Source organism: Balaenoptera ricei, chromosome 1 (genome assembly GCF_028023285.1).
Source record: "Balaenoptera ricei isolate mBalRic1 chromosome 1, mBalRic1.hap2, whole genome shotgun sequence".
Classification (NCBI taxonomy): domain Eukaryota; kingdom Metazoa; phylum Chordata; class Mammalia; order Artiodactyla; family Balaenopteridae; genus Balaenoptera; species Balaenoptera ricei.
This window is the reverse complement of record NC_082639.1, coordinates 56,413,402-56,425,499: the sequence shown is the minus strand read 5'-3', so window position 1 is coordinate 56,425,499 and position 12,098 is coordinate 56,413,402. Positions and strand designations below refer to the sequence as shown.

General features: G+C 43.9%; 1 protein-coding gene across 1 annotated transcript; it reads right to left on the bottom strand.

Moving 5' to 3' along the window:
• Positions 1 to 217: 217 nt before the first annotated feature.
• Positions 218 to 11,768, bottom strand: LEPROT (leptin receptor overlapping transcript). The gene is made up of 4 exons (XM_059924123.1): positions 11,655 to 11,768; positions 6,590 to 6,665; positions 5,352 to 5,538; positions 218 to 1,993 (listed from the first exon to the last, which is right to left on the bottom strand). The coding sequence occupies exons 1-4, from the start codon at positions 11,668 to 11,670 to the stop codon at positions 1,877 to 1,879; spliced, it is 396 nt and encodes a 131-aa protein (XP_059780106.1). The 5' UTR covers positions 11,671 to 11,768; the 3' UTR covers positions 218 to 1,876.
• Between the last annotated feature and the right edge of the window lie 330 nt (positions 11,769 to 12,098).

The window sequence follows — 12,098 nt, the reverse complement described above, 5'->3', positions numbered from 1 at the left end:
AACAGTATCTCCATCTTAGGAAAAGAAAAGCTATTACAAGCCAACTACACATCCAAAATGGTATCTTACAACTTCCTGCTATTATTCTAATGCAGGACAGATTATTGCTCATAACTGCACATTTCAGAACACAAAGAAATTTTCATATTTTTGTTACCTTTTAAGCAAGGTGACATCAGAATAAAAACTTTTAAAATTAAGCTTTTTTTTCTGTTAAAGTAAAATTTATTACAATACAGTAAGTGCAAGTGTTATTAAAAATGCTGGTTAAAATTATAAAGTGTCTATATAATTTTTCTAATATAAATATTGGAAATAACAACTTTAACAGTTCTATACGTACATAGTACACTGAAAACATAAAATCATGCACAAGGCTAAAATATCACTTTGCATATTATCCTTTTAGGTATCACTCTTGTCTTCTCCTGATCCCAGCATCATTCCAGAATATGAAGGGGTTACAAACTTCAAGGTTTCAGTGTTTTGAATGTATGTCTGTTATCACACATTAACAATGCTTTAAAATCATTCCTTATATTCTAATCACGTGGTTCTAGTTCCCATATTTCCCTTTCTCGATAGGCCTTGGACAAAAAGTTGAGCTAGGAAACCTGTGATTACAGGACCCAGTATGACATGAATTTTCAATGATTCATTTAAAAGTGGCATAAAGTGTTTCATATATATATATATATATTTTAAAAGTCCTACAGGACATGAAAGACAAGTACATCACATGTAAATAAAATTAAGCAGCTCACCCTCTGCTTGCTTACTTGGCTCCACGTCTCTATAGAAAGGAGAAGCCGAGCCATGAAGAAGACAGGGCAAATCAGAACTGCTGGGAGTGTGTGTGTTTGGGGGTGCTGGTGAAGGTGGGTGGGCAGCAGCCCAGGGAAGGAACTGGGGAGAAATGTCAGATTATGAAGGGAAATCAAACGGCGTTACTTATCCATTCTTCCCCATCCTGCTAAAGCAGGGCCCGGTTCCAGCCCAGCCTCCCTCCCCTGCCTCCCAGTGGGGGATCTGTCCCCCCAGCACTGTGAAGGCAGCCACTGCCTTTCAGACAATGCGAAGTCATAGGTGTTCCCTACTGAGAACACTTCACAAATGTGAGGAACAGCCTATAAAGTATAGGTTTGGACATTTCACAAATTCCAAGGATAGTCTGAAGTAGGCCTCAACACGGGGGGCAGGGGAAACAGTTTTTACAAGCAGCTAACGCCCAGAGAGGCTAAGGGGTTCAGCCAAGGGGAAGGCAATGCTTCTTCCTTCATGACAGCGCTTCTCAGACTTTAATGTGCCTGCGATTCACTTGGGGGTCTCATCAAAATGTATTAGGTTGAGGATGGGGCCTCAGACTCTGCATCTGTGATAAGCTCCTATGCACCACGCTTCGAGATGCTGATGCTCTTGGTCTATGGACCACACTTGGAGAAGCAAGAGTCCACAACATAAAGAGGGAGCCGCCTCTGTCTCTCTGGGCCACAGGTGTATCTTGGAAGTCCTGGGCAGAGCTGAGACAGCCCCAGCGCTATGTGCCCACTCAAGCACATCCCCGGGCCAAAGGTGGAGATGCAGCACACTGAGTGAGCAACTGCCTACAAGACTGTGTTAACATGTTTTCTGAGAGCACCATGACTATATGAAAAGCTAAACAAATAACATAATTCAACTGGAGTAAATGGAGAGGTCTACTGGCTGGGAGTAAAACTAACCTTTTCCCCATGTAGTCCTCCTTAAAGTGAACATGATTACAAAGGTATAAAGAAACAGTATATTAAATTTCATGGTAAAAGGCCACATGTGCACACATATACATACAGTATGAATTCTAAGAAGTTAAATGCATTTTATCAGAATAAAGCACGTGCTACCACTGCTCCCAGCTAAAATCATCTCCTCTTCCAAATACAAGGAAAAAACCTTGAATTGTAAGGAAAATCACTGCATTGCCTGCCAGCACCAGGCCACAGGCTCCCCACTTGATCTGAAACACAAAAAAAGAGGATTAAATCTTTACTTTCTTTATACTGTACTCTTTGCAAATCTGTTATTTTCTGCTTTAGAAACATCCAATTAAATATTACATAAAACTGCTAAAAGGCTTAATAATCTAATAGACAGGAGAGAGGGAACTGTTCAGTATTAGTCTAATTACTTCGTGATGCTTATTAATTAAGTCTGGTATCATCCTTAACGTTTTCCCCATTAGACATATTTCTCTACTTGTTTTCAGTAGACAATGACTGCCTTAAGTAAAATACATGAAGCAAGATTACAAAGGGTCCAATTACAATATTGGGTACTGAAAGTTCTTTATGTATTGCCTTCTTTCATGAAAATAGGAATTGGAGAGTTATGGATTGATTTGTTTCTTTTCTGGCAAGAAAAGGTTTTAAATAATACTCTGCATGCAATAAAAAGAGCTTTCCAGCAGGGCAGATAGTTTTCCAGAGGCACAGCTGGGGATGAGAGTACCCTCTAGTGGGCATTTTTTGTTTTAATTTAACAAATAGAAAACATCAATGAAAGTTTCCTCATAAAACGTGATGCAGTATTTGAAAGGTAAAAATAGAAATCTTTAGGGCAAAATTTAAGAAGTACTAGTCTAAGGTACAAGAAGAATAAGATCATGAAAATATGACATCTAAAACCTTCCACGCGGACTTCCCTGATGGCGCAGTGGTTAAGAATCTGCCTGCCAACGCAGGGACGGGTTCGATCCCTGGTGCAGGAAGATACCACATGCCACAGAGCAACTGAACCTGTGCACCACAACTACTGAAGCCCATGTGCTGCAACTACTGAGCCCGCGTGCTGCAACTACTGAAGCCCGCGCTCCTAGAGCCCGTGCTCCGCAACAAGAGAAGCCACTGCAATGAGAAGCCCACGCACTGCAATGAAGAGCGGCCCCCGCTCGCCGCAACTAGAGAAAAGCCCACGCTCAGCAACGAAGACCCAACACAGCCAAAAATAAATTTTAAAAAACCAAAAAACAAAAAACTTCCACGCTTCTGTTATCTAGACAGAGTTCAAACTGGCCTGGCATTCCAGACCCTTCCCAGTCAGGCTTCCCCGGCCTTTCTGTCCTCAATCTCAACCACTCCCTTTTTGCTCCATCATATTGCACTGCTCTTTATTCCACATACTGTATTTTTGCACTTGGGTGCCATTCCATACAATAGCCTTCCCTACTTTACTCAAAACATTATTTATCCTTAGAGGCCACATCAAGTGCCAGTTGTAATTTCTCTCTTCTCGGTGCTCTTATGGCATTCTGATCATGTTTTAATGACCACACCTGGTATATTTATAGTACACTTGCCCATCAGGCTAGTTTCTGTGCTCTTTGAGAACAGAGACAGTATCTGGTTCTTATTCCTAGTGTCCTACAAATAGCATATGCTCCAAAGATGTTTACTGTATGAATAAATAACACTTGTGCAGATCTGATATTCAATGCCCCAAGTAAGAGTTTCATGAAGTTGAAACAGTATGTCATTGCGGGAAATAAAAGCAAATAGTATGAAAGACAGTGAATGCCAAAGAACTGAAAAAATTATACCCATAATGTGTATTTCAGAGACAAAAAGAAAAATTTTATATTGGCTATTGATGAAATAAAGTGCATATTTTATGTCAAGACAAGAAAAAATTAAACATAAAATTTTTCTCTGCCTGTTTGGGCCTCCTCCCTCCCCTTCAGTGTGTACTGTGCATCTGCATTAACCAGACTTCCTTCGGAGATAACTTTCCTTTTTAATCTCATAAAGGGTCACAAGTGCTTAGGAGATAACCTTCCTTCTTAATCCTGTAAGGGGCCACGCTTACCCGTGACCCACTACTTACTTCATACATGCCAATCTGGATTACGTAAACTGTCAATAGTATGTCATTTGACATATAACCATTTGTCTCTAAAACTTATGTAACTGTGATTTGATCTCTAACATGTGGAACAGTCGTCTTCCAGGTTATGATCCTCAGGTCAGCTCAAATAAAATTTTCCATTTCTTTTTTAGGTCGATGATTGATTAATTTTTTTCTTCAACAATATGAAGATGTCATCTTATTCACTGTATCTTCTAGTAGCTGTATAGTTGTCCCTCAGTATATGCCTATTGTGTTGAGGATTGGGTCTATGATCCTATTTGCAGGAGAAGAATTTGATATGTTGTGATTTATAATAAGAATTTGGTCTTTGTCCCCATTTCTTGCACAGAGCTTCTAAAACCCTTGGAATTTCCTAAGTGATGAGAGTGGTAAAGGTGACTTTTTTTATGTGAATGAGGTAACTTTGGAAAGCCCCTAAGGATAGAAGCCGGTTGCAGGAGGAGACAACCATGTGACTAGACAGTTAGAACTTTCAGTTCCTTCCCCCAACCTCCAGGGAGAGGGGGCTAGGGGGCTGGAGGTTGACTCGATCTCCAGTGGCCAATGGTTTGATCCATCATGCCTGTGTAACGAAGCCTTCATAAAAACTCAAAAGGATGGGATTCGGAGAACTTCCAGGTTGATGATTTGCTGATTTGGGGAAAGTGGTACCCTCAGAGAGGTCATGGGAGCTCCATGGTCTTTCCCCACACCTTGCCCTATGCATCTCTACCATCTGGCTGCTTCTCAGTTATATCCTTTTACAACAAACTGGGAATCCAGTGAGTAGATGGGTTCCCTGAGTTCTAACAAATTAATCGAACCCAAGGAGAGGGCCATGGGAACCCCTGATTTATAGCCAGTCAGTCAGAAGCACAGGTAACAAGCTGGACCTGTGACTGGCATCTGAAGAGGGAGGCAGTCTTGTGGGACTGAGCCCTGAACCAGTGGAATCTGCTGCTATCTCCAGGCAGACAGAGTCAGAATTGAGCACATCTGTAGGACCCCAGCTGGTGTGGAAGAACTGTTCCTCAGTGGTGTGGGGAACACCCCCCCCTAACCCACACACACACACACACACACACACACACACATACACACATTGGAATTAGGTGATCAGGACCCCTTTTGATGTTGACTTTGGAACTAGAAGAGTATTGCTATAGTAGTCTCTGGATGGCCCTACAATAAAAGGTAAGGATTTCAGAACAAGTCTAGAAAATAGCTTATAGTAGAAAAAGCAAGAAATCACTTGGTCTGGCTAAAAGTTGTAAGAGAAACAAAGAAAGCATTTTGCAAACATGGGCAAGATACTGACAGGTAGCTCTAAATTGGGGGAATAGAGAAACTAAAAATATGCCTGGCCTTGAGGATTAAGTCGAAGCAGGGGAAATGAAATTTGTGGTTCCAAACGCAGGCCTGTGGAGTAAACTCAGCAATAACTGGGCAAAACAATAGATAACAGAACTTACCACGGCCACACGAGCAAGAATAACAGGAAATCCAAAGGCAGAAACAACAATTCCGGTAGTGAAAAAATAAGCCAGTTCCCGACAGGCACTACTTGTTGCATCGGAGTCATATGTTGCTCGTTTGGCAATGAAATAGGGGATGGGAGAGATGGCATGGAATATCAGGACAAACAAGGGCCAGTAAACACTGTTGGTTGCACCCAGAAGAAACCCAAAAGGAAAAGTTACAGTTACATCATAATTAAAGATATAGTACTGTTTCAAAGTTAATATTACTTTAAATGTCTAGGTCAACGATTATTTTCAGTTGTCACTATTAATACATGAGATGATTTCTACCAGGAACAGCTAAGAAGTAGCGATCATTAAAAATTCCTAGTCCATTTATCTGCAGATAACTTATATTGTGTTAAGAAACAACTACACAGTGTAAAATCTAGAATCTTTATTGTTTTCTGTATTATTGAGCTGTAATTTCTCTAGGGACAGAATCTTAACTTAGTCATCTTTGCTTTCCCTATAGAACATAGCACAGTGCCTTGCACATGCTAATTCCATAGAGATCTTTGGAGTGCATGCAGGTGGAAACTTTCACTTGCTTGGAATAAAACCCAGATTCCTTGCCCTGGCCTACAAAGCCTCACACGATTTAGCTAATTTCTTCCATTCATTCTGTGCCATCTTCCCTTCGTTCGCTCAATCTGTAGCCACACCAGCCTTTCTGTTCCTTAAATACTCCCTCTGCTTGAGTGCCCTCCCCTGCCTCATCAAGCCCGATAAGCTTATTTATCCACCAAGTCTCAGCTTAAAGACCTCTTCTATGCAGCCCTCCCTGACTCTCCCAGGGAAACTCAGATTTATTTTCTCAAAGCTCTCACTGTACCTTGTACACATCTCTACTAGAGCTGTCAGCTTACTGACTGGACTGTTTTCCTGTCTCTCACTCGTAACGAGAACTGTAAGCTCCTTGAGGACAGGACTGTGTCTCTTCATTCTTGTGTCACCAGCTGGTCCAGAGGAGGTTTTCAATAAATGCTCATTAAATGAATACATCAATTTTAAGAAGAGCTTTTGTCTGCACAAATACAAGTGACCCAGGAAGGGACTGGGTTCATAATTTGGACTTCATTAACTCGTCGGTTAGAGCTTGGTGCTAAACTGACCGAACTCCCTCATACCCATACTAACAGTGACACAAAGACACCAAAAAAATAGTTCTTTTGGAAATGATAACTTACCCATAATCCTCTAAGGCACATCCCAGCATAAGAAAAGTCAGCCCAATAGCCCCACTGAAGGATAATGCCACAAGAGCTGTGAAAAATAAAACCAAGAGTTATAGGTCCCAGTTGTTGTCAGGGACTGGGGGTGGGGGGGAGAGGAATGGGGAGGGACTCTTTTGGGGTTGATGAAAGGTCCTGGAATTAGAAAGTAGTCATGGTTGCACAACCTCGTGAATATACTAAAACCCACAGAATTTTACACTTTAAAAAGGTTAATTTTATGACATGTGAATTATATCTCGATTTTAAGTGTTTTAATAAAAAAAAAAGAATGCAGTGATTTACTTATTTCATTGGTTGATGTTACATTTGACTATCAAATGACCACCTATGTGCATCATTTTTAAATCATCAGGTGGCGAAAGAGCTCAAGCCTTTCCAGTACTCAACCCCAATCTAACGTATGAATTCCCTCTATATTTGTCCCAAGAGCCAGCCAGCCAGTCGATACAACTCCACTGAAGGGAAACTCACTACCACCTGAGGCAGGTCATTTCATTCTGATAGTTTTTAAATGCTGAAAACACTTTTTCCTTAAATTGAACCCCAAACTGCCTCCTAGCAATATACACCCTTTGATCATTGTGTCCCCCAAACCACAGTGCTTCAAGTATTTGAAGATTGGTGCTTCCCAATTAGTGTCCCCTGAATATTTATTCCCTGCATCTGTTACACTAATCTTTGAGGAGGCAAGAACATGCTTGTTTTGTCCACTGCTGAGTGGGAGACGGAATTTGAGTTGTTAAAAGATCTTGAGCTCTGAGTCACCAACATGGGTTCAAAGCTTAACTCTGTCACTGACTGGTTGTGTGACCTTGGGTAGAAGGTGAACCTCTTTTCACCTTCGGAAAAATCCGATTTTTCACCTGTAAAATGCGAATAATGGTGCCACCTTATTAGGGAGTTTATGGGAATCAAATGAGATAATCTATGTAAAGTGCTTGGATGTGCTTTGATAAAGGTAGCAATCAAAAGCACAGGACACTGAATTATCCAAATATTCCTCTGAAAAAAACCCATAATACTCAAAATTAGTCACTGACTAAACTAATTAACATTTTGATTGCTTCCTTTTACTTTAAAGGCAATTTGGGGAGACTTTTATAGGAAGATACCAAGGTGATTTTAAAACATCTGGGAGTATACAGATGTTAGGGGACAAGGAAGCACTGCCAGTTTTATATATTTTTCCATTTAGCACATGTCACTTTTGGAAAAAAAAAATGTACAAAAGTAACTTGTCCCGTATTGTTTCATCACAGAGGATCTTTTCCTCATTGGCTTTGTCCCCTGCCTGTGCCCGATCACCTGCACTACTCTCTCCTCCGGGAGACCATGCAAAGCTAGGAATCATAGATCTCTTCCTTCTGTTCTGGGACACCAGTCACTCAGAGGTCACAACTATATCACCAGTTGATGCTCTTTACCCCCCTTTTTCTTTTTCAGGAATTGCATCCTCGGCCATCTCTTAAACTTGGAGCTAACCAGGAATAGAATTTCATCTCTCTTGTCACTTCACACTCTTGCTGGGACATTGCATTCAACCCAAAGCTCCCTGGTACCACAAGGACCCAGCTACATCTGATGCTGCAGCCCAGAGTAGGTCCTAGGAGCTCGGCCTGCACCTCCAACTCCAATCTGGACTTCTGTGGGTAGCCAACAAGGACCTCAACTTCAACATGTGTAAAACTGAAACATCCCCACCTTCTCCTCCCAAACACACACTTCTTCCCTTTGAAGGTTCTATCTTCAAAGACCGACACCAACCCTACACTCCGTTTTCTAGAAAATCAGTAAGTCAAGGTAACTCAGTCTCCCAGACCTCACTCAAACACACTGCTAAAGACTGAGTGATTGGGCTTCCATGGTGGTGCAGTGGTTAAGAATCCACCTGCCAAAGCAGGGGACATGGGTTCGAGCCCTGGTCCGGGAAGATCCCACATGCCACGGAACAACTAAGCCCGTGCGCCACAACTACTTAGCCTGCACTCTAGAGCCCGCGAGCCACAACTACTGAAGCCCGCGGGCCTAGAGCCGGTGCTCTGCAACAAGAGAAGCCACTGCAATGAGAAGCCCGCGCACCGTAACAAAGAGTAGCCCCCGCTCACCGCACCTAGAGAAAGCCCGCGCACAGCAACAAAGACCCAACTCAGCCAAAAATAAATAAATAAATAAAAATTTTTAAAAAAGACTGAGTGATTGCGTCCTTTCCCCCAAATTCATATATTAAATCCTAAAGTCCAATGAGATGGTGTTAGGAGGTGATTAGGTCATGAAGGTGGAGCCCTCGTGAATGGGATTAGTACCCTTATAAAAGGGACTCCATAGAGCTTCCTTGCCCCTTCTGCCATGTGAGGACACAGCAAAAAGATGGCTGGCTAGGAACCAGGAAGCAAGTCTTCACCAGACAACAAATCTGCTGGCACCTTGATCTTGGAGATTCCAGCCTCTAGAACTAAGAAATAAACGTTGTTTAAGCCACCCAGCTTATGGTATTTTTGTCCTAGCAGTCCTAAAGGACTAAGACAACCACCTCTTCTCTTGTGCCCTCAGCTACTGTCCTCGTGTAGACCCTGTCATCTCATGCCTGCCTTCATCTCATGACTCTGCCAATCCATCCTCCGCACAGCAGACAATGATGTCTCAAATACATAAAGCTGGTGTCACCCCTTCACAGTTGCTTTCACAGCCTATGAGTTGTTCTAGCACTGGAGGCGCACCTCTGCCATTGTTCTAGCACTGGAGGCGCACCTCTGCCATTGTTCTAGCACTGGAGGCGCACCTCTGCCCCACGTCACATGTTCTCTCCACTTGGAATAAACTCTGCCCTCACTCCATCCTTTGCCAGGTGAAGCCTTACTGATCTTTTTAGATCCAGATCAAGAATTGCCTCTTTTGCGAAAGTGGTCGCCTTCCTCCCTGGAGCAGGGTTCAGTAATCCCATCTGTATTAATTTCCTAGGGCTGCTATTAATAATGTACCACAAACTGGGTGGCTTAGAAGAACAGAAATTTATTCTCTGACAGTTCTAGGGGCTTGACACCTGCTCCCTCTGAAGGCTCTAAAGGAAGATTCCTTCCTTGCCTCTTCCTAACTCCTAGTAGTTGCCTGCAATCTTTGGTCCTCCCTGGCTTGCAGTTGCATCGTTGCAATTTCTGCCTCTGTCTTCATATGGTATTCTTCCTATATGTCTCCATGTCCAAATTTCCCTTTTCTTATAAGGACACTGGTCCTTGGGTTAGAGTCCAACTAATCCAAAATCATCCTAACTTGGTTACATCTGCAAAGACCCTATTTCCAAATAAGGTCAAATTCACAGATACTGGGGAGTTAGAACTTGAACATATTTGTTTGGGGGACACATTCAACCTACAACGCCATCTTTGTGCTCCCATTGTATCTGAGCACACCTTAGACATTTAAACAGTAACAATTATTTCCAGCTCTGTCAAACAACAATAACTTCTCATTTATCTTTTTATTCCAAGCCTCAGGCATACAGTAGTCCCTCTTTAAAAGTTGAATAATCTTCAGAAAGCTTCCTTTCCTTAGTCCTTTTCCATTTCATAGCCTATCTTCCTTGTTACTATATCACAATTTCTAACACATTCACACATAAACATTATTATGTGATAGTTTCCGGGCATGAGTAAACACAGTGTAGTGCTGATACTTGTCATCTGCTTTCTGCATTGGCTTCAAATGGATATATTTCACAATGGACACTGTCCAAGTAAATCATGTTTACTAAATTAATGCCGAATATAAAAGTCAGCCAGAAATAATTTTTAAATGTGTCTGCTACTAACAGTTTCACACTCAGCTAAATTCCATAGTGAACACACACATGTGTACAAAGACACCCATACGCATGTTTACAGCACATATTGATTAACTGGAGAGGGAAGATCTTTGGGTACAAATATCAAGGATAGGAACTCCCACGTGGAAAGAGTTATGCTACTCTATTCAAAAGAATAGAAATCTAAGGGTGTCCTACCAAACCAACAGGAAGCCTTCCAATAACCTCTCCTACAACTGCCATTCCCCATTCCTCTGAAGGCAAATAGATGAGGGAACTGGTGTTCTTGGTACCCCTTTTTAAATCAACTGCCCCATTCAAACACACGTACTGCACAAAGACCTACTGTATAGCACAGGGAACTATAGTTAATATTTTGTAATAACCTATAAGGGAAGAGAATCTGAAGAATATATAATATACATATATATACATATATATATATATATATATCTGAACAGCTGTGCTGTAGACCTGAAACTAACACGATATTGTAAATCAACTACACTTGAATTTTAAAAAAAGTCCTGCACAAACACTACCTTCTTGTCTGTCCATAAATGAATAAACGCTGATGAAAGCAGCGATAAAATTCCACCTAATCTACTCTCCACAATTAAGACAAATACAGCATTTCAGGGCGCTTTCCGCTGACACCCGCCTGCAGCCAACTCTGCCCAATTGGAAGAATCATCGGGAACAACAGATTTAAGTGCCCCAATGCCGAGACAATGGCTCCTCTGGAAGAAACGGGAAACTCAGCGAAGCGGCAGGAAAAGGGAGGAGAGGCATTAGGGTGGACATGTCAGGAAGTGAAAGCCCAGTTTAAAACTCGGCAGAGGAGGGGGTGGGGGAACGCTCCCAGGAACTGGGAAGGAACCGGGGAGGTGATGCCCCCCGGGGCTAGCCGGGGTCTCCCAGGGAGGGACTGCTCCCCGCGAGGGCTCCGCCTGCAGCGACCCGGACACTCCGGGCAAAAGCGTGAAGGCTAGTATCCTTGCAGAAAAAGGGGTGAGGTTCCCCAAAACACGTCTCCACCCGTACCCCAAGGGGCGAAGGGAGCGGGCGAGCTGCTTCCCACCGGGAAAGGAGGGAAGGGTGGCAGGTCTGGGGGAGGCCGTTCCCCACCCACGCGCTGAAATCGCAGCTCCAGGCTCAGCCCGGAGCCGAGGCGGCGATCCCACGGCAGGACCAGCGAGCCGGGGACCTCGGATGTACCTTTAACGCCCGCCATGTCTCCCGAGCTGGGGCCGCGGCTGTTTCCGGCTTCTTGCCACGGCCCCTGCCCCCGCCCAGGCCCGGTCCACGGCCGTACCTAGGGTGCCGAGCCCGCCCCGCCACGCAGAGCTCCGCCCCTGCCGAGCCAGATCTCCCCCGTCCCCGCCACTCAAAACCCCGCCCCTGCCGGTTCCGATAGATCATCCCCACGGCTCAGCCACTCTGAGCCCCGCCCCTGCTGGTCTCCACCCCCGCCACTCAGAACCCGCCCCTGCCGGTCTCGATCGACAGTCCCCCAGGCCCAGCCACTCAGAGCCCCGCCCCTGAGGGTCCCGATCTCCGCCTCCCACCCCCCCCGGCCCAGTCACTCAGAGCCCCGCCCCTGCCGGTCCCCGCCCCCGCTACGCAGAGCCCCACCCCTGCCCGTCCCATTCTCCCCCTGCC